General features: G+C 37.8%; 3 protein-coding genes across 3 annotated transcripts in view; 1 reads left to right on the forward strand and 2 right to left on the reverse strand.

The window, feature by feature from the left end:
* Nucleotides 1-10,213, reverse strand: part of LOC111327834 (vacuolar protein sorting-associated protein 52 homolog) — an 18,384-nt gene extending 8,171 nt beyond the window's left edge. The window contains exons 1-14 of the mRNA XM_022932122.2: nt 10,079-10,213; nt 9,695-9,770; nt 9,364-9,416; nt 9,064-9,139; nt 8,807-8,874; nt 8,392-8,421; nt 7,555-7,638; nt 6,553-6,614; nt 3,465-3,615; nt 2,866-2,966; nt 2,250-2,382; nt 1,285-1,342; nt 992-1,125; nt 647-802 (exon numbers count right to left, since the gene is read on the reverse strand). Of these exons, the coding sequence (XP_022787857.1) occupies nt 647-802; nt 992-1,125; nt 1,285-1,342; nt 2,250-2,382; nt 2,866-2,966; nt 3,465-3,615; nt 6,553-6,614; nt 7,555-7,638; nt 8,392-8,421; nt 8,807-8,874; nt 9,064-9,139; nt 9,364-9,416; nt 9,695-9,770; nt 10,079-10,168 (1,272 nt within the window). The 5' untranslated portion in view covers nt 10,169-10,213. The remainder of the gene's footprint in view (nt 1-646; nt 803-991; nt 1,126-1,284; nt 1,343-2,249; nt 2,383-2,865; nt 2,967-3,464; nt 3,616-6,552; nt 6,615-7,554; nt 7,639-8,391; nt 8,422-8,806; nt 8,875-9,063; nt 9,140-9,363; nt 9,417-9,694; nt 9,771-10,078) is intronic.
* Nucleotides 4,756-6,502, reverse strand: LOC111327835 (adenosine receptor A1). The gene has a single exon (XM_022932124.2). The coding sequence runs from the start codon at nt 5,936-5,938 to the stop codon at nt 4,865-4,867; it is 1,074 nt and encodes a 357-aa protein (XP_022787859.1). The 5' UTR covers nt 5,939-6,502; the 3' UTR covers nt 4,756-4,864.
* Nucleotides 10,214-10,531: 318 nt separating the features above from the next.
* On the forward strand, nt 10,532-21,492 carry LOC111327832 (PH domain-containing protein DDB_G0267786). Its single transcript, XM_022932119.2, has 15 exons — nt 10,532-10,673; nt 12,158-12,300; nt 12,470-12,598; nt 13,164-13,278; nt 13,783-13,941; nt 14,524-14,618; nt 15,146-15,250; nt 15,685-15,847; nt 16,962-17,044; nt 17,301-17,405; nt 17,863-18,024; nt 18,950-19,075; nt 19,289-19,396; nt 19,856-19,967; nt 20,645-21,492. Exons 1-15 carry the CDS (start codon nt 10,625-10,627, stop codon nt 21,109-21,111), a joined length of 2,121 nt encoding a protein of 706 aa, XP_022787854.1. The 5' UTR covers nt 10,532-10,624; the 3' UTR covers nt 21,112-21,492.
* The last annotated feature ends 208 nt before the right edge of the window (nt 21,493-21,700 follow it).

Genomic DNA, 21,700 nt, shown 5'->3' on the forward strand with positions numbered 1-21,700 from the left:
ACCGAGGGCCGATATTCTTCCAGTACGGTCCCGAGAAAGCTTGGTTAATAAGAGATTTATTACAAGACTGAAGTTCAAAGGGACACAAGTGCGGTATCATTCGGGGCCATTCGGGATAGTGCCCGGTCGAATACTGAGAATATTGACCGGCAATAGAGCATTTTGATTGGTTGATTTTAGTTATTGGCCCTCTTTCTTCCCGAGTCGTGTAATAATAAATTTTACTACAAATACTACTGTAGTTTGTTTGAGTGGTCTCACTCTAAGTGAATCAGTGTGGGTGGAGGACAATACAAACAGGCCGTTTGGACTCAGTAAAGGATATACACGACCGCTCAATAATGGTGACCGCTTGATAGAGCTGAAAATTACAGTAATTCAGGCCGCTTGAAACAGGGTGACCGCTTAGACGCTGCCGCTTCATACAGGTTCGACTGTGCTTAATGAAAAACAAAAAGAAAACGTTTTGGTCTCTTCACAGACCGTCTTCAGTATCAATTCGATTATCAAAACTCACACTAACAATTCGACAAGGTAAAATGGTACACATTTTTGACAGTGGCGAAATTGAAAGCACCTTCGCCGATATAATTAAATCTCTGCTAAAAGACCCCTTTAACACCAACTTAACAATAACACAACTTACAAGAAATAAGGATAACGTTTTGCCAAACACGGCGGTAAACAGATCCCTTGCTGAGTTTTTCTGTACCATGAAAAAATCAGCTAAGAATAGGTATTCACGGCAGCTGTTATCCAGTAAAGCAAAGTGCATGCTGCGGAACAGACTCTCAAAGGAATACTGTAAAAAGAACAAAAAAACAAGAGAAAAAGAAACACTTCAATCATTATAGGTAAAGTTCAAACGATAACACGAAATTTACTCCAAAGTTCTTTAGTGGTAAGTGTAACCCTCCAACAAATTCAAAGCAATGATCAAGGAAATGAGTACTAAGTAACAATGACATTCTGTTTCCAACGACTCTCTTACCTTCTTTTCGCTCTTTTGCGCCGCATGAGGAACGATCACGGGTTCCTCTAACTCTGATGTTAAAACACTGCCTCGGCTTCCAAGAGTAAAAATTGTGGAACGATTCTTTAAAGCAACTCTTCCAGAGAAAATACTTAGGATGTATTAAGGAAAACTCTGGTATAGCTGATCCAAGAACCACGCTAATACAGCAGAATAAGACCCCTGTTGTTGGGTTTTGATGGCTCCTCAGTACCCTCACAGATTACGCCAATATAGCTGAAAAAATTACATGTTCATTTGGAAAAGGATATCTCTCTTTGCGTTATCCTCTATTCCCATAAGGTCGTCTCTATCAGCCTGCTCTTCAAACTGAAAAGAATAAAAAAAACCGATAGCAAAAATATATATCAAACAACAAACATATGAAATACATATATATGAACTGCGGTTATGAAACGTATATGTGCACGATCCTTCGCAGTAAAGCACTATTTAAGCAATAGTGAAAATCAGACCTGAAAAAAATGTTTGTTGTTTGATTTATCATCTTACGGGTTTATGTCGAATTAATTTGATGGCCTGCTCTCAGTTGGCTTGTTAGCTCAATCGGTAGAGCGCTGCACTAGTATCGCAGAGGTCAGTGGTTCGAATCCCGTACAGGCCTGAATTTTTTTCAGGTCTGATTTTCACTATTGCTTAAATAGTGCTTTACTGCGAAGGATCGTGCACATATACGAAAAATATATATACAAATAAAAAATGGACAATGTGGTGGGTTATCAGTTATGAGCCAACTTGAAATTCTTGCAGTCATAACGATACTTTATATTTTTTAATCCAGAGTGATATGAAATAATATTGGCGTGAAGATTTCAGAACTTTTCAAGTACTTTGTTACAGAACAAATTGACCCTTTGAGCACGGAAGGCTGTGTTATGTGATCCCAGCTGCTTCACTGATAGGAAAATTTCTGCATGCTTGCAAAATTGGGAATCAAATAAACCAGTTACTGGGGACTGTTAAGTCCCGGTTACGTTACGGGCCCGGAAAGCAGTTCTGTTTTCAATCAAGATGGGTGTTTCAAAAGTTTTGAAAATTAAACTATAAAACTAACGGCTTAAGGAAAAAATGAACTGGCTAGGGTACCAGGACATTCATCTCTATTCTTAAAATTTTGATTTTAAAATACGTTTTCGGGCCCGTTGAGTTACCATGACTTTTGAGAAACAGGACCCTGTTGGTCCGTTAAAACATAGAAAAAGTGTCATTCGCTCACTTGCAGCTTGAGAAGTTTGGAAATGTACGTTTTGAAATACGAGAAATAAATCTTGCTCATCGTGTCGATATACTCATCCCTTATTTCTCGTGCAACTTGACGATGATGCGCCATAAGAAATTCATTGAAATACCTGACAACGAAAATAAATAAATAAATAAATAAATAAATGAACAAACATCAGTCAGCAGGCATCTTTTCCTCGTGTACCATTTAGGAAAAGTAAGGTTTTCTTTGCTTTGTTTGATGCCCATTCTGTTTATTACTTGGTGCTGGTCTGAACCTTCCTCTAAGCATTTTGACGAGTTTTGCCTTCACGTGTAATTGACCCTTAATTAATTAACACCTTAGCATCAGGATTCGTATTCTCCATTCTCACTAGTAGTATTTGATTGGCAATCAAGAGCTTCTGAAATTTGTGATCATTTCCTTTATTCCCATGACCTTCATAACTGATTGAAGGCCCCGGATACTGCTAGGTCTGTAATTAGAGACCGCTCACTCTTACGGGCTGCAGAGTTGACTGAGAAGTTGATGCGGGGCTCAAAATCAGTCGCAGAGCGATGTAAAGCAACACCAGTACGTACATAACATAAAACAAACATAAATGAATGACCTAAATTTGAGCAAAGCATTTTGTGGAATCTGATAATTTGTCATCGGACGACGAAATTGGTATATCCTTTGCAACACGTAGTCTCGTATCTTGTGCACCGCCTAGAAGTGAAATAAAACAGGAGAGTCAGAAGTACAGTTTTCTAATAACAATCAAGGAAATGGGTATAATACAAAAAGGGATGTTTTGCGCATTATGAGCTGTCGTTAAACATGAGGCACTTTTCTCAAATAAAGCTGTTTTGTAATTAAGATGAGGAAAAAATAAGCAGGAGGTAGCCGTGATTTTGTATCAATGCCTACACTAATTCAGAGATCTCTATGAAAGCGTTATAAAAGTCTTGGAGGAGATCTTAAGTCCGTTTCCGAAAACCCCACATTTGGTCTAAAATGGTGAATGGAAGTCCCAAGAAACAGGCTGCGAACTCGCACAAAAATGTCTCGGAAATTACCTTAACAGTTAGAGGTTTTGACCCTATAACGTTCAACAATCGAGGAAAAATGAAAGAAATATCCGGGTTTACCCTGTTTGAGCGTAACTATCTGAAAAGGCAGTACTATGAAATGCACTAATAATTAACTACAGGTCCGGCACATTACCTTACTTTTCAGCTTCTCCAATTCGTCTCCCACATCATTGACAGATAGAGCCCCCTTAAAAGATTGCTCCTTCGCAAAGTCGATCTTGTGGTGTAACTCATGCAGTTGTTCAATGAATGCCTGCTCGGTCACCGGCGTATCGCAAATGTGTCTGCAATTCAATAATTCATTTTACCACCAACGGTCTACTCACTAAAGCGTTTTCCGGCTGAGTGTTACAAAACATGAACGTAAGTGATCAAGACTTCTCAATGAGTACAAAAGGAAACTCGAGAAGCTGAAGGAAACTCAAAGTAAAGATCGCGAGGGCGGGAAACTTGGCAAACCAAGTCACGATTGGTTTCAGTTCTCTAGACGAATCAAGAAGCGCAGCAAAGCGAAAAATATGCAATCCGGGTTACTTGAACTAGTGGAAAGAGGCAAAACGATCTTAAGGGGAGGAGGAGCGGGGTGGGTGGCTGGGGGAAGGACAGTGGTTTGATTCTCTCCTTACTGTATGCGAGAATCGTAATGCACGACCTAACTCAGAACGAATCGCTCATGAGAGATTTGTATTATATGGGCGAGGTGGTAAGTTTAGCTCTTTGTCCTGCACTTCAATAATGCTTCATTCTGCAGATACTATTTCCAAAGGAAAAGTAATAATGATTTCAAACTGCTTAAAAATAGCACAATCAAGATGACTGAGCATCAAGTTTTCGAGTTTTGAAATTGAAAAAGCAAGTCACGGCCTTAATAACAGAACGTGACATGGCAAATTTATTCAGACACGCCAAACTGAAACGTATTTACAAGTACAAAATGGAATTACATTTACGGAAAAAAGAGGGTGAAAAAGTAAAGAATGAACATAAATCGTGAGATATACGATTATGAAGAGAGTGAGCTGCTATCAGCGCACATATGACAACCTGTAAGCTGTTCGCATTTGCATTTACATATGTAAACAACTCGGCTGAGAAAGAACACAAGCGCTCAAACTGATGAATTGGTTTGCTTATCATTTTAAGTTTCACTTTCGGCAGTTCTTCTTCATAGAAATAATTCACATTTTTAATTTAAAAGATAAAGCGAACTTCCAAGGGTAGACGGCTCCAGAGCAGTTAATTTGAACTTTTCACTAAATCGAACTTGCATTTCCTTTGAGGTGCCTTTTTTGTCACTTTCAGTCAGCTAACTCGAGCTTCTCGGTATCTCGAGCCGCCTTTTTTTTTTCTTCATTTCCCGTGACCATTCGAGTTAGCAGGGTTCGGTAGTCATCTCGCTTAGGCAGTCAATGGAAAAAAATTGCTTGAAAAAGGGAACAATTTTTATTGTAAATTTCACACGTTGACTCCTTCCTAAATTTAAGATTAATACTGGATTGTTGAATGTTGTAATTTTCGGAATCAACTTGCATTTTAAACGCTGGTTGTTGCACATTTTACACATTCAGCATTTGTCTTGTTATACCAAGCTCTCCGTTGTTCCATCCCTGGACTGCGTGCACTAAAAGTTGTTCCTCTCTGTGTCGAGTTGAGCGAATATGACAATTGTGAAGTGGCCCCTAAGTTTCCAAAACAACTCTGCCAAACTTGAACAAACGCTCGGCGATACTTGGAGACTCTCCAAGCGTAGATGAAGGGATTTATGGCAGAATTTATGTACAAAAATCTGGATAACGCTACGTCGATCTTGTGAAAAGTTATCGACTGCTGGCAGCGATTGCAAAAGTACAACAGATGAAGAGTGATGTATTGTGGAATATATGTGATGTAGAATAATACTAAAATGATGATTATTGTCATGGCCATTCGCCGCTCGCGTTCTAAAGCGTACGTCACGATTGAATCGTACCTACCAGTTTGAAGTTCACGCGTTTGGGAAACGAGAGCGCGAAAAACGTTCACGTAGATGAACGTTAACAAGACGGCAGGTAGCGAAACGTGAGTGTGAAGGTATATAAGTGTGTACGTTTGTTCTGATATGTGAGTCAGAGGAAGAGAGCACGTTGCGATCGATGTAAACCATAATACCGCAATAAAAACCTTAAGTCTTCCCCTTGTAATAATCGATTTGTAATCCACGGGATTGTTGATCGCCACGTAACATGCTATTGACATGGCAATGATGGAATAACTGCTCACAAACAGAGTCGCAGAGAGCACTGTGTACACGATTGACTTAAAAACCCCAACGTGAGGTATGTGTTCGAGTCTAGATCGATACACATCTCTCAAAGCAACCAGGAAAACATTCAACACACCCAACAGAAGATCAGACAGGCTCAAATTGGTGATCAGCAAAACTGCAGGTAATTTCCGAAGCGACTTTCGAGGATCTTTGTATGTGGTGAAGAGCAGGGTTGAATTCGCTACAATGATGATACTTGCAACGACGAATCCTGCTACAGCTAAACTCAACCAATACACTTTGTCCTTGATTATGGTAAGATAAAAATCGTAATTTGGATCAGAGCCATTCGACATTATCATACACTGAAAAAGCGAAGCTGAATCGAGTGCGGCGGTTGGCGCAGTAGTATCAACTTACAAATACAAAATGCTCTAATCAATAAATGATTCACATCACGTACATGCATTTTAAAACGAAATTTGGACACGTTTCCTCTCCTACGTCAATACAAAAACATTATACTCGACATGCTAATTTTAACCAACAAGAATTTGGTTTTCTAATGTTAAAAAAAGGGATGAGGAAGTCACATTTCACAAAAGCTTTTCATTTCGATTATAAGTGAAATCACCCTACCATAAAATTACGTGCAGTACTACATAAACAAAGGAAACAGCTTATCATACCGCTGGCAGTGCCCGTGGGTAATGTGAAGAGAATCCTATGTTCTGATTGGCTACCCCACAATATTGACATCAAATAGAACGATTCTCTCAGAACATGACACGTTGCGTGACGCGTTGACGCGAGCGGCGTTGTCTGTACTCTTATGGCAAATTGGCCAATCAGATTGCGACATTAACTTTAATTGTGGTAAAATTACTCTTAGCTTATTGGTAACTTTTTTTATACAAAACTGTGGCGTTTAGTGGCAAGTTTTAGTAAAAGACAAACAAAAAATTGGTTTACTTACGAAACCATGGAGGGTGGTATTGCTATTTCACCAACAAACTGACTCAATTCACCCTTGATAGCCTGGGGAAATAAATGAAGGATAACATAAAATAGAGAAAATGAAGTGAATGAAATAAAAGAGCAGAGATGGTATATCTCAATATAAAAAAGACATTGAGTGGAAAGATTTGGAGGACTAAGATTGAAAGGGGAGTGTTAAAGTAAAGAGAATAGGCCCTTTGCAGTTAGAGATCACGTGCTAAAATAACGCATAGCAACGCCATGGTGGAGAGCAAGCACTCCACTGATCTCAGACAAAACAGAGATCACAGAGGTCTGCATTCAAACAAAGAATACAGCGGATAACAAGTTAAAGGGTATCCCAATTCGAGAAATCTTGTAAGTTTAATCAACAGCTTCCTTGGAGTTTATCAGCAAAAAACAAATTTTTGTGTGATTTTGCTGCTGATACACTCCGGGGAAGCTGTTGATTACTTCTTACTGGATTTCTCGAATTGGGATACCTTTTGACCTGTTATCCGCTGTATTCTTTGTTTGAATGCAGACCTCTGTGACCTCTATACTGTCTGAGATCACTGGAGTGCTTGCTCTCCAGTATGGCATTGCTATGCAGTATTTAAGCACGTGATCTCTAGCTGCAAAAGGCCTATTGGAAGTGGGAAGGATGAAAAGAACAGGAAAGTAATTTGAGGGACAGAACAGCACAGGGCAGAATGCAACATGAAGAGATAGAGAAAAGTGTACAAGAAGAGGGCATGAGAATAATTTTAAAACTTAATAAACTTAAAGTTTATAATTTAGACAATTAATAGTAAGAAGTCAAGTTGGGGCTCAAGGTCACTGCTGAGTTTAATGACCTCTAAGAGAGAACTAACAAAACTTTGATAAACTTTGAAAGCAAAATGAACTAAAAAATTCACAATACGTGCACATAGTTTTGCCTGGGATCACACCCCAGTAAAAACAAGTTTCTCAGCTTGTAGTTACTGTAACAACTAACCTGTCTATTTTTTAGTTTTATGTTCATTGACAGAGACTGTTCTTGAAGAGTTTGGATTTCAGAGCTTATGCTACCAAGATCTTCCTGACAAATGGATAGAAAACAAGCAATGATGTCTTTTAATGCTAACGCCAGATTGACATGCATGATTGCATACTTAGCCACTTTAAAAATTACAATTAATCCTGAGAAGAACAGGCTACAATAAATGTAAGAGTAGGCCTGTGATAAGATAAAAACTACAACAAAATTACAACCAAATATATCATGATTTTGAAGCTTTCGAACAAGCTTGATATTTATTCTTATCAAGTTCTGATTTTGAAAATACAAAGAGGAACGACTGACAAAATTTGAGATTTGTGCAAAAATTTTGGTCCCAAAACAAGTTGTAACTATGGGCTGGTTATTTTAAACATAGTTCAGCTGCTGTTTAACAAAACTGCATCCTAAACAATCCAAAGTTTAGCTGGACTTTCTATCTGAACATTCATTTTGGTGAACAGCATCAAGAAGACCAAAAGCTAACAGTGGTAGGGCATTAATTCTATTAAAGCATTACCCACTTAAAGAGAAAGCACGAGGCCCACTGATTGCATGAAACCATGGTTTGGGTTAGCAGTGCTTTCAATAAGACCTGGCACCCACCGGAGCTCCGGCGGCTATTCTGTTGCGAGTCGCCGGGTATATTTCACCGCGCTCAAGTCGCAGTCGCCACGCTAAGTCGCAATCAAGTCGCTCTCCGGCGGATGTTGTACCGAGGTAGCCACCTATTTCAAATCTTATTGAAAGTACTGGGTTAGACCTCATGTAAATTATCAGCCTATAAATTCATACCTGGAAACTTGTGAGCATCTTTTCCATACTCTGCGAAACAAGAAAAGAACGAAGTTGGCAATCTTTTCTTTGATGTGAAACGCGTTCAAAAACTATAAGAGCATGGGGTGGTTCTTGTTGTCTTCTGTTAGGACAAATGTTGAACAGAGTAAAATATTGAAGGATATATAGAAAATATTAAGAGTACTGTCATTGAAATAAACAATGTACTGCAGACTAGAGTATCTCAAATTCATCAAGGCTAAACCAAGAAAGAAAGAATGAGATAGATCTGTACAAAAAAATTAACTCCGTCCAGAAATGGCAAAAAGCTTTTAATTTGTGCATTTTTCTCCACCACTCCTTGCAAATGCAATTACTGAAACTGTACGCCATTAGAAACCTGATAAATATCATGCTGAAAATATCAACTTACTGCAAGAATGGTGTCACAGGAAGCAATTTGGTTGTGAAGGCTTGCAATATTCTCACTCTCTTTGATATCTTTTATTGCAGTCAAGTAAATAACTTGGTTGGCATTTTTTAAAAGAAAATCAAGGAGTATGTGAACACACACAAGCAGTTAAATAGAATAGGGTAATTAATTGATGCACATTGTGCACTGTATTAAAGCTAATTGTAATTAATAAGTGAATTAGACTTCTAAAATTGTAGATATAGGATTTAGGATACAGTCCAGAATTGATGCATTTTCGACTTCATGTAGGTCTCCCTCAATCTGTCTTGAATACTGCCTGAGGTCTACTCCCTCGATTTTAAAACAATGACCAATAAGGTAATTTAGTGTATTTTTACATAATAGCGATGAACTACTAAAAAAGAGACTAAGGACATTTTAGATCTTAGAAGAATAGTGTAACTGAAGAAATGTATTTTTTGAAGCATTTCTTTTACATTTCCTGACTGCTTTGTTTATTCTTTTTTTTTCAAAACCAATGTAACAAATTTTTATCTTTCACTCATTCTACTTACCTTTTCCAAAGCTTCCTTTACCAATTCGTCTTCTAGATTTTCTTGTATGTGCACTATTTAATCGAAAAAAGGAATGATCCATACTTTCATATTGCGCAACTGAATATATCACTGACAGTTCTGACTAGTGTTAATTCCTAGAATTAATTTCTGCTGTTTTCTAACTAGCTTCATTTGTATTTTTCTTGGTTAAATTATGAAAATTTAATTGCAGCAAAGAAAAAAAAAGTATCGAAAACTGGTTTAAAACCATTCTGACCTCAGCTTGAATTTATCTTAAACTTATATAAATTAACATGTACTGTACTGTACTGCACTTTTCCTTCCATACCATCAACTTCGTCTAAAATAAATTCATCCTGAGATGTGAGGTCCAGTTCACCAAGATCTAAGTCAACCTGTAGATCCTAAGGGAAAGAATAAATACAATTTTAGGAAAGAGTACCATATAACCCCATACATAATTATGCATTCCACTTCTTTGTCTTTCACGACAAAACTTAAAAAACAAAGTTTACTAGTCTGAGTGCATAATTAATGTATGGGTTATATGGTACTCTTGCCCAATTTTATGTCGTTGAGATACAACCTAGTCAACGAACTATTAAAAATAGACAAACACGAACTTCTGTCTGCATTGTATTGGTATTTCGAACCATAAAAGCGCAATGCGAATAAAAGAACGGAGAAAGACACTATCTTAATTTTTAATTACTTCATCTGCGTCTTCGTTGTCGTTGGAATCCCCCTCATTTGTATCTGGGATCACTAGATCATCCTCATTTTCTTGATGGCTGTCCGCCATCTTGGATCGTTGTTGGCAATAAGCATTAATGGTATGTATGATACAATAATGTGTATCATTCAGTCTTCCGATGGTTAAAGACGGTTATATGACGTATAATTTTGCTTTGAGAAAGTCTGCTGATGGTAAATCTGAGAAAAGGAAAGGTGAAGGACAAGGTGAAGGAATTTGCGAAATTCCGCGAGCAAATCAAACGGCGTTATGTTTCGTTACGTTACTTGACCCTCACTTCACATAACCACTGTCGTATTGGCGTGATCATTTCCGTTTCAGAATGACCCAGTTGAATTTCCGCTCCACCCCCTGGAATGCTCGTACAAGCTATAAGTTAGAAGTTGGGGGGATTTCGCAAGCTTCAACATTCTTGGCCTGTTCAAACAGACGGCCCTCCTTCGTATTTGATTTCAAATACTGAAAGAGTAACTTCCTATTGACAAGCGATAATAATTTTTAGTAATGGGAAATTTAATAGGAATTGACTCTCACAAGAAGCAACAGATCGAAGGTAAGATTTGCAAACATTCGCGATTTTAGAGGTTTTCGTGCCAGCACGTTCAGTGAAACCGACGAAATTTTGTAAATGATGGAACTTAATTGAAATTACACGCTGGTCGACGTTCGTGCGATTACTTTAAGAATAAGCGTTATTATCTAAGCAATTAGTTTTTTTTTTTGACAACCACGAATTTTTCTGCCGTCAAAGCAAGAAAATTGCTCTTTTCTTATTTCAAGTATTTCAGCTGCATGCGTGTTGCACTGACGTTTAACTTAGTTGTCAATCTTCTAAAGGCAGAAAAGATCTCAACAGAAACTGATGTGTGATGAAACTGAAACCTGAATTATGTAGCCAAGAATACGCTTTGTTCAGTTTACGAGTGTTCTGAGGAGTTGGAAGGTTATTGTTTTGCATTATAGTGAAATTAATTGCGATATTTAAATTGGTTTTATCGCTCAATTGCTTGGTTAATTTCAGCGTAATTGATCTGAATAGTCTATGTATAGCTTCGATGGAACTTGTAGATGATCATGCCCCTGCCAGCTGAATCGATGTTTTTCCTTTTGTGGCAATATGTAGAAAATTGATATGTATTTCCGGGAGGAAATAGCGAAGAGAGAAAGTGGTTACGTACGCATTTTCTGATGAGAAGGATGTCCCACCCAACTCAGCCGCTTTGTCAGATACATTGTACATGAAGTGATTCAGCTACATTCAGCACGAACCAATTATTACCTGATGGAATGCCCGGCTATTTTGTTTTGATTAATAAACTGACTGTATTTCAACGCATTTTTTTAAAATTTATTTGATTACATAAACACGTAGTTAATATTAATTTTATAAGATGTACTCGTCTACAAAAAATTTTTCTCTCTTTATTATGCGTGTGTTTTATGACCATCAGCGGGTTCAGTTTGAACCATTGAGTACACAGCTATCAAATACATGTTCCGTGTATATATTTTCATATCGTTATTGATGTGACCATTGGTTCATTTTTGTTTAGCACGGTGTTTGTGAAAAGTAAACTCATAATGGTTCAAATCAATTTTCTCTTTCTCAAATAATTTCCAAGTTAGTTTGATTTTTGTTTTCTGCTTTTTGTGAAGAAAAAAAAACAAACAAACTAAGATTCTCTTATTGCCTAAGAGTAAAAGTAAGGTACGAGGGAGAGCACAAATGTCTTCAGAGCACAACCCTAAAGACATTTGAACCACAAGAAAAATGGCAACTGCTAGAGATTTTTTTCACTTTAGTGTTAGAATACAGTAAAAGTGCATGTAGCATTCACATGATCAAAAGAAAATAATTCAAATACTGGAAAATTATAGACGAACGATTGACGTTTCAGCCATATCACTTGGCATTCATCATCGATCGTCTATAATTTTCCAGTATTTGAATTATTTTCTTTTTAACATATTCTCAACTGGATGACTGATATTCATTCACATGATCTTTATTAAACCATTTATTTTGTCTGCCTATAGACATTGCTCAAGAATTTCTGCAAGAGTTCACCTTAGCTTACAATACAGCCTATGGAGTTGAATACACAAAGTTAACTTTGAAGGAAATTGATGCAGAATCATTTGCAGAAGAAAAACCAGCGTATCAGTTAATGCACAGACCAGTGAGTTTTCTTTGTATTGCAAACATTACTTTAGGGTTACATGCACCTCAAGACTCTCTAAGCAAAGTAATGGGTGAAGTTTCAGAAATTTGTAGAGGCACATTTTAAAGAAACTCTTATACATACATGTAGTAATGATCTTTGAAACTCTGTCTTTAATTTGTTTTAGTGGGATAGTATCAAAAATCCCTTAAAAATGGGATATCTCACAAAGAAAGGAGCGGTCGTCAAGAACTGGAAGAAACGTTACTTTGTGGTTAATCCTGATTATTCTATTGACTATTTTGAAAATGAAGAGGTATGCAAGTTATTTAATACTAACAATTATTATAATTTGGATATATCAACAAAGTTGAAGTGGTAAATTGGCCACCATAACGATTACAAAAGCTGACGTTTAGAGCGTGAGCCCTTCATCTGAGCATTAGCCCTTTGTTTATTCACTCCGACGAAGGGCTAACGCTCGAAATGTCAGCTTTTGTAATCGTTACGGTGGCCAATTTACCATTTCAACTTTGTCGATATATCCAAATTATTTTGTTACTCCAACCAATGCAGCCCCAAACAGTTTCTTTCGAAACTATCAGCCTTTTAACAATTATTATCATTGCTAGTATTTCTAGAATTGTCATAATCATTACGATTATCAGTACCATTATCATTATTAATTATTATTATTAAGACTTTTTTAGTTACATTTATAGTCTAAGTTCAGATCTATAAAAATTGTACAATATTATTATAATTGTAATAACTATGGATTATCATGTCATGACCGTTAGATCGACTGTCTCAAGGGTTTAATGTCATGTTGATTATACTAAATTGTTATTTACTCATTGCGTTGCACATTTTGTGGACAGGCATATGAGAAAGGTTTCAAACCTAAAGGTACCATTTTCCCTTGTGGATATGAAGTTAATGGTAACTTGGATGAAATAATGGCAGAGAGACTAAAGAACCTCGCAAAACTGATGAGTAAGACATTATCAGAATATTTTTATGGTAAAAAAGTAAATATTTCATACTATGAAGAGATGACACTTGAGGCACCAAACTACCTCTTCCCCTTTCTTCATATACTCAGGCAACAAAAGCTTGCATTTTTTTTTTAGATTTTCTATTTATATCATGTTGAGAATTATTAATGAGCTTACAATTACAATTATAGTAGTGAATTTTTAGCTATGATTTCCTTTGTTAATATTTTAGTGGATAAGGAATAGAATTTAGAAAAAAAACTTGTACAATGTCTGCATGTATATGTAGCAATTTTTAGAGTCATGCATATATATGTTCAGTCTGTTGATGTTATTTTTTGATAAGCACTATGAATGTGCATGTACAAATGTATTGGATGAAACAAAATTTCCCCAACCAGTTCTGAAGGCTTGCTTTATTTTCTCTGGCTTCTCATACCTGTGTTGTACATTTTAATGTAATTAATTTTAAAAAAATTTTTTTATCTGTTTAAATTTCAAGAGGTGGATGAGAAAGAGGTCGGCGCTCCAGAAAAGCTCCCTGAACACACATTTGAGGTGGCCCATTCTAGAAGAAGGTCTTATCTCATCACTGCTGAAAATGATGAAGACAAGAGTGCCTGGATTGAAACTTTCAAAGTCTGCTGCAGAAAAGCTGAGGGTAAGTAAGAAAGATATCTGTACCCATTTCCACTCCTCATTAGTAAAGAGGTACTAGCTGCCAGAGTAAAGTGTCCTGCCCAAGAACCTAACAAGCTGGCATTGCAAAGGGTTCCAACCTGAATTTAGAGTGCAATATATATGCTTACCTCATAACCATGCAAACAGTCTACCACGAACAATTTTGAAACATACTCACAATGATGTATTTTGTGGTTACAAATTAAAAACAATATTCAATAATACGGCAGGTACGGTCAAGGCTGTGCTCTAAGGAAAATTGAATGGAGCCCAGTGCTCTGAAACTGTGAAATCCTGGGTGCCCAACATATGCTTTGTAAGAAGAAACTAAAATTTCTGACTGAGTCACCCAAGAGCAAAAGTAAGGCACAAGAGGCCACTAGGCACTGCTAGACCACAGCCTTGATGGTGTATATTTGATCATCAGAGGAGTGTGATCTATTACTTTTAAATTTGCAGAGATCGACATGCTACACACAGCATCTGGATGTTTGTTACAGTAGTTATACTTGTGCTGGTACTTCATTGGTTTATATCTTGCATTTTTTTTTTGTCAATGTAGGATTGAAAAGTGAAGATCCAGTGGGCCGTGCTGCTTTTAAAGTGGCTCTGTGGAAGACGTATTGGAGGTACAGAGTTGAGGGAACAGAGGAACAGGTCAGTGAATCTACATGATGAGCAAATTACAGTGTAGGTATTTTTAAGAATTTTTGTTGTAATTGTGCAAGGTATAAGCACCTTGTCAAAATACACATAGAATTAGTATGCTGCAAGCTTTAGACATGGAGAGAAAGATGTATGAAAACAGTTAATTACTAACTATAGTAAGGACAAAGAGTTTGCAGTGTCATCCTCTTAATTGAAATGTTTCTAACACCCTAGTAAGAAAGTCTGTACATATTCAAGATTGACTGACACTGCATTCTATAACTGACAGAGCCTTCTTTGGAGTGGATGCTAGTCTATTCCAATAATGTGACCTCCAGCATTTCATCAGATTTTTCTATCAGTTCATTGTTGTGTATTTAAATACCTGTGGTCAGGGAGAACGATAAAGGTGTCTTGCCCAAGAACACAGCATGATCACCCCTGTTACCCCTGATAGGCATTGCATATAGACCTTTTAATTTTTAGTTGTGTGTTCATACCTTTAGCTGAAGTGACGTAATTTTTCTCCCTGATAGGTTCTCAGTGATATCCTTGTGGACAGGATCAACTGTCGAGTCATGTCTGAAGTGTATGCTGAAATTCGTGGAGGCTGGACAATGAAGCAAAAGATCAGAGAGCAGGTTGGCTAAATATTAAGTAGTTAAGATGGAGATTGGTATCTCTTACTGTGGCTTTTGTCTTATTAAACACACCTGTCTATGCCCTCCTTATAATTAGTAATCAAAATGAATAATCAAAACAGACAGATATTATATGTACAATTGGCCAGTGATAACTCAAATCAAACTTCCCAAAAGATTGGAAAACTCAAGAGGCAATTATTTTTAGTTTTGTTTCTGATTGGTTTAGTTGAGACTACTGGTGAGACAAGTTTGCCAGACTAGTCAAAGAGCTAATAAGTAAAACAGAAGAAATGTAGTTAAGGATTTCTTATAAAACCCAATTGAAAGTTGTCACTCTAGCTATTGTTAAAGTGATTAGGATGTACAATACCACTGCCCCCCTCTATCCGAGCTCGCAGGTTTGGAAAATTCTTGTTGTACTATTTATACAGGTTGTGAAGACTTTAGATTCTCTTGTTATGGCTATGGTCATTCCATCATGGAAAGGAATGCAAGAGTCTTCTCAGCAAATGAAAAAAGTCCTTGAGCCAACTATCAATGACAAAAAGGATGAACTGGCTGCCGTGCAGCGCAAAGTCATGTGGGATTTATCAGGCATGTGCTACAATTGTTCTAAAGAAGGAAGCTGTACTTTAATATATAGTCCATAAACGAGAAACTACTTTCATTCTCCTCAATATTGACGTGATCAGTAACAGTTACTGATTTGTTAAGTCTCCATGAACGGGCAAAGAGGATCACAAGTAATTCTTATTAGTGATTGGGGGGTTAAGTATTCGAAGCACAGGCACTGCATGAAAGCCTTCATGAATGCATGCAGTTATTAAATCCAAGAGCAGTAGTAAATTGCGTGATGGTTGAGGGGTGCAGTGAAAAAACAAGGGAAAGTTTGGGTAAAAGATGCATTCTTTATGCAACCCAAACCCAAACTTTCCTTATTTTTTCCCTCTCCCTCTACTATCGTGCCATGTACTATTTTGCATTGGTTAACTTACTGTATGCCAGGAAAAGACTACAGGGCCAACAAATGTTAGTAAAAGTTGATCATTTTAGTCCAGTTATTTGAGTGAGAGTGGTTGACTTCGACGATGAATTGTATTTAAGCACAGTTTGTTAAAATGTCAGTATAACTGAACCCTGGAACTGGTGGGGACTGGGCTTCATATTCTGGATAATTTAGAGTCTGGATAATAGAAAATATTAATATAAATGTTAATGGATAGTGGGGCCTGAGAAGCAAGTGTGGGTAATCACAAAATTTGGATAATTGAGGTTTGGATAATCAAGGTTTGACTGTAACTGTCACAGAAAATAGTTTGTGCAGAACTATTTTCACATGGACAATCTGACTTCACTCTTGGCCAAACTAACTTACTTTAACACAGCCACAAGGGAAAGTATGATACAAAGCGCTGGCTTAATTTTCTTATTTGTGGGGTGGTATGTGAACTCAATTTGCCTGGATATTTTATGCGACAAGGACAAGGAGACTGATTCAGGAGTAACCACAGTACATTAACATATTCTGTACTTGCATGGCTGTAGGTGCACAATGCATGAATCTCATTACACTGGTGAATTAATGATGTGGTTAGGTAGCATATCTGAAAGAAGTCATTTCTTAAATTTGTATAATGTGAGAATAGACCGTGTGTGCATTGTGATTTTGTTGTTATTCATTAATGCGATTTATTTTTATTTTCTTTAGAGCTTCTGAAAAGTACTTTGGAAAAAATGTTGAAGGACATGGAAGAGACAATGAAAGAAATGGCTGACCTTTTAAGACGAAGGGTATTAATATTTATCAGTTATTAAATTATTATTACACGCTGTTTCCATTTTGGAGGACTTACAATGTGCTACCATCCAAAAAATATCTTGCAGTGGCGGATCTAGGGGAGGGGTGCCCCCCAGGCCTCCCCTCTTATTATGGGTAAAAAAAATTAGCGAAGAAGGAAGGAAACCCGGCAGGTGTACACAGACATACAAACCGGCCCCCAGGTGTCCTCAATATTATCTAAAATTTCTGTTTTCTTTGGTTTCGCAGATGGAACAAGGCTTGGCAGAGTTAAGGAAAATCTTCATTATGAAAGTCGATGAAGTCATTGAACAAGCGAAGAACACGAATGAAATTGAAGCAGCCTTGCCTTCAGTAAGGGTTTGTCGCGTCTATAAATGAGCAGATTGTTGATTATAAAAGGAAAACTACTGTGTGGTTCGGAAACCGTGTGGTGTTTATTCCAAAGTATTACTGTACCGAAGCTTTCAAACGTCGGCCCCAAAACGATTATTGCAAATTGTTAATAGATTTAAGACACTTCCCAACGATGCTGAAATAAACTCAAACATCGCGACGTATCAATGTACAAATCAATTGATCCTTGAATTGTATGGTGCGGGTATAATCTTCATTTGCCGTCCTCCAGTTATCAGAGGGCCCACCAAAATGTTCGCCTTTGCAGAGAATGTATTACTTTTTCTCTTTTTTATTTGAATCAATTAAAGTATTGGATAAAGGGTTGAGCAAATTGGAGACGTTTTTCTGCCGTTTCCGTTTGCTATTATTTTTAAATCTTTATGTATTCTTTCAAACTCACTTTTTCCCCTAGTTCTTCCAGACGTTGGATAGAGCTCCACGTTCATTGTCCGTATTGTACGATGCTCTAGTTTGCATTCGCTTTGTGAGCACGCTGCGCGAGAAGTTTGATCAGCGTATCAACAAACTGAACGGTCATCTGGTGACAGACATTGGATCTGACAAGTTGGCTCAGGTAAGTGATCCATTCTTCTTTGAAAAACGGGGTGTGAAAATTTAGTGCTTCATCTGTAAAATTATCTTCTCTGTTCAGTGTTACTAGGGGACCAGCTGGAATGGAATGTAAGGCAGGTGTTCTGTCCCAGGTTTCCCCAAACTTTTCTTTGCACTCTTGGGTTAAGAGAGGCACGATGGAAAGTGTCTTGCCCTGAAACTTCTAGATCTTTTGTTTCGAAGTGTTAACCGTTAAGCTATTCCTTCTCCCAGCATGAAATTAGTAAGCATCACTACTTTTAGGGACTGTGCTCGTTTTAAAATTGTGAATGGACATAGAGTTGATGGAAATGTGACATGCATCCATTCATTCATTCGTTCATTCTTTTATTCACACTTATTCTATTAAAAGTACAACAACGAGAAAGAGAAAAAGTAGAAAAGAAAAAAAAAGAAGAGAGTTCTAACTATACATGAATTTACACAAAGCAGTGGAAAGAGTGTGTAGTAGCCAAAGGAGCCAAGCTTTCGAGTTGGCCACTACCACAGAGCAGTTACGGATGGGTGAAAGTTAAATACTCTTAAGGGGGATAGCACATATACTAAATAATTAAAATAGTAAAACAGAGCTCTATGATAGGTTAAAGTTGTTCAAGATGTCTGCCTGCCAAGTAGGAAGAGTTTATATTCTTTTTAAAGCTTTTGGCAGGGAGACACTTTATTTGGATAGGTATCGTTTGCCAGATCTGTGATGCCACCACACTAAATCTTGCTAGACCATAATTGGTTCTAGAGAATGGTCTGTACAAGTTTTGATTAGTGTCATAGTGGCACCCACTCCTTATCATACTACCCTGCCAATTTACGTTTACTTCAGTGAACCGTGATTCGTTTATATCGCGCCTTACCCATACCCCTTTGACACTGCATGACAACTTTTGTTCTAGCTTCTGGACTCAGCCATGTTTACCTTTGAGGAACGTTTCAATGAAGGAATCTCTGGTACTGACGCAAAGGCAAACGGCGAAACAGCTGCGGACATAATGAAAGTCGTCAAGGAGGAAGTGCTTTTGGTAAGCTGCGCCGCCCAGCGCTACTCGTAATTGTTTAAATCGTATAACTTAATCAAAGAAACTTAAGTCAGTTCATGACATACGCAGACCATTTTTCAGCTCTGTTGAGGTGTGCTTCAACTAGCTTAGAAGTAGGCGCGTTCTTTGTTACGCACGCGTGGTTTTTACATGTACTTAGTAAACATTATGGCCATTATTTTTTCCAATACACAGAAATATGACGAGGACCAGAAAATCGTGCTTGTTGAATACTTGATGGAGTCAATGCTGTGTATGTTGGTGCCACACACCCACAACCTCACTGATCAAGTTTGCAAACCAGTAAGTGATACCAGTCGATGAAAACTACCTTTAACTTTTTAAACTCCCATGACTGACCAATACAGAATTTCTCCAGACGAAATCCATACAATTTCAAGCAGACAAGTGACGAGAAGAAAGAAAATTTTCAACTAGGAATTATTAGTTGATTTAATACCAAATTCTCAAAACTCGCATCATAAGAATTATTTGGCAGACAGTAAGGAGAATTGCTAATGAGATCTTGGGATTTAAGGGTTAGTAACAGCTTTAAGATTCTCTCACTGATCGAGAAATACATCAACTTACAAGTTAAGCAGAGCTTCCTCGACAAACTCTTCTAATTGCTATGATTGTACTTAGCGTTTTCAGTCTGTTTCAAAAATATGAATTGAACGGTTTTCAATTAGTAAATCCACTATCTAAGACCAGGTTGTTTTCCAACATCCTTTCCCTCACGGTTTTGGTGATTTGTTACAGATGATCAAACCAGTGGAAAGTAGCATCCCAGACCCCCTCCGCCAAGCAATTTCACTCAGCGACAAATATGATACTTATGTGGAAACAAGCTTACGAGACGCAGTCAAGAAAGGTGAGTCAATCTTTTCATTAACGTAAGATCTACATATGAATGCTCTGCACTTTCTGTTGTACATTTCACACAATTTTGGCTCTGAGAGAATCCGATATTAAATCGCACAATATCGCCTACATTTTCTGATGACTCACTTTTCCATGAGCATTACAAACAAGGGGCAGAAATGCTAAGAATATATGAAAAATCATATATCTGAATTGCGGTTAAAGAAACGCATATTAGGAGAACGATCTTCGCAGTGAGGAGCACTATTTAAGCAATAGTGAAATTTAGACCTGAAAAAAATTTAGGCCTGTACGAGATTCGAACCCATGACCTCTGCGATGGCGGTGCAGTGCTCTACCAACTGAGAGCTGGTCATGATGGTGATTCGTAATGAACCCGTGAGATAATGAGTCAAATGCTAAGAATATAGCAGAGGCATCGCAGAGGCATGGGTTCGAATCCCGTACAGGCCTAATTTTTTTCAGGTCTTAATTTCACTATTGCTTAAATAGTGCTCCTCACTGCGAACATCGTTCTCATATAAGGGGCAGACTAACATTTCTGTGAACGTGTAAAATGGCTTTTCTTTATGCATGGTTCACTTTCCTCTTATTCCCGAAAGCTCATAAATGTTTACAATGAATAAGGAAAGTGAGGTTAACTGTGATTATTATCTCATGTTACAGTTTGTGGAATCGGAGGAGCACCAGTGGCTCAACCAAGTGGCGAACCTACAGCCGAGGAAGAGAAGACCGTGGAACCGAAAGTTGACGAGCAGGTGAAAGACAACGATGAAACCTCGACCGAGCAACCGCAAGCTGAAGAGAAACCGGCTGAAATCGCAAATGAAAAGTCTAGTGAAGCCGAAGAGAAACCGAGTGAAGGCGAAGAGAAACCGAATGAGGTTGAAGAGAAGTCAAGCGAGGCCGACGAGAAACCAAGTGAGGACGAGGGAAAACCGATTGAGGCCGAAGGGAAACCGAGTGAGGTCGAAGGGAAACCAAATGAGGTCGAAGGGAAACCAAGTGAGGACGAAGGGAAACCGAGCGAGGCCGAAGAGAAACCAAGTGAGGACGAAGGGAAATCGATTGAAGCTAAAGATAAAACGGAAGAACCTGAAACCGAGAAATGTGATTTAACAACAGAACTTTGAAAAGTGCTGCTAACTAAAGATAACTTTTTATGAACTAGTAAGCTTTCACTAATCTTAACTCCCCCATTAAACAGGTGCTCTACTGTAAAACTTTCCCCTTTTACAACGGCGGTAAGTTTAGGAAAACAGAAAGAAAGAAAGAAGTTGACAATTTTTTCATGAAGTTCTTTTGAATGGGATATAGTTTACAAGGCAAATTGATATAACCTCTGCTCATAGACTTGAGTGCTACAGAAAATATTTAAAGATATCAAGTTTTAATTGAGAAGCGTGTTCAAACAGTTTTGAAAAACTTCAGAAAGGGCATATCCGTATTTCGAAGTATATTTGTATTAAGCACACATCATACAGGAAAATAAACTTAGAAATGAGTATTGACGACCTCAGAGTGTTTTTCTTGTCTGTACAGGCATTACATTTTAAGACGCCACCCATCCACCATAGTCCGGTGGCATCGTGAAGTCTAGTCCATCTTTATTGACGTTGGCTTGAGACCAACACTTGAAAAGCAAGTTACCAATCGGTAGGGTTTTCCCTCCGTCCCATGAGTAAGAGACGGTGGGGATGGCGACTAGATCAAATTCCAAAC

Source organism: Stylophora pistillata, chromosome 4 (genome assembly GCF_964205215.1).
Source record: "Stylophora pistillata chromosome 4, jaStyPist1.2, whole genome shotgun sequence".
NCBI classification, from domain to species: domain Eukaryota; kingdom Metazoa; phylum Cnidaria; class Anthozoa; order Scleractinia; family Pocilloporidae; genus Stylophora; species Stylophora pistillata.

Coding starts and splice junctions, on each gene's coding strand:
- LOC111327835 (XM_022932124.2), bottom strand. CDS start 5,938: ATGATAATGTCGAATGGCTCTGATCCAAATTACGATTTTTATCTTACC.
- LOC111327832 (XM_022932119.2), top strand. CDS start 10,625: ATGGGAAATTTAATAGGAATTGACTCTCACAAGAAGCAACAGATCGAA. Junction 12,599..13,163: donor ACTATTTTGAAAATGAAGAG/GTATGCAAGTTA, acceptor TTTTGTGGACAG/GCATATGAGAAAGGTTTCAA. Junction 19,968..20,644: donor ACGAGACGCAGTCAAGAAAG/GTGAGTCAATCT, acceptor CTCATGTTACAG/TTTGTGGAATCGGAGGAGCA.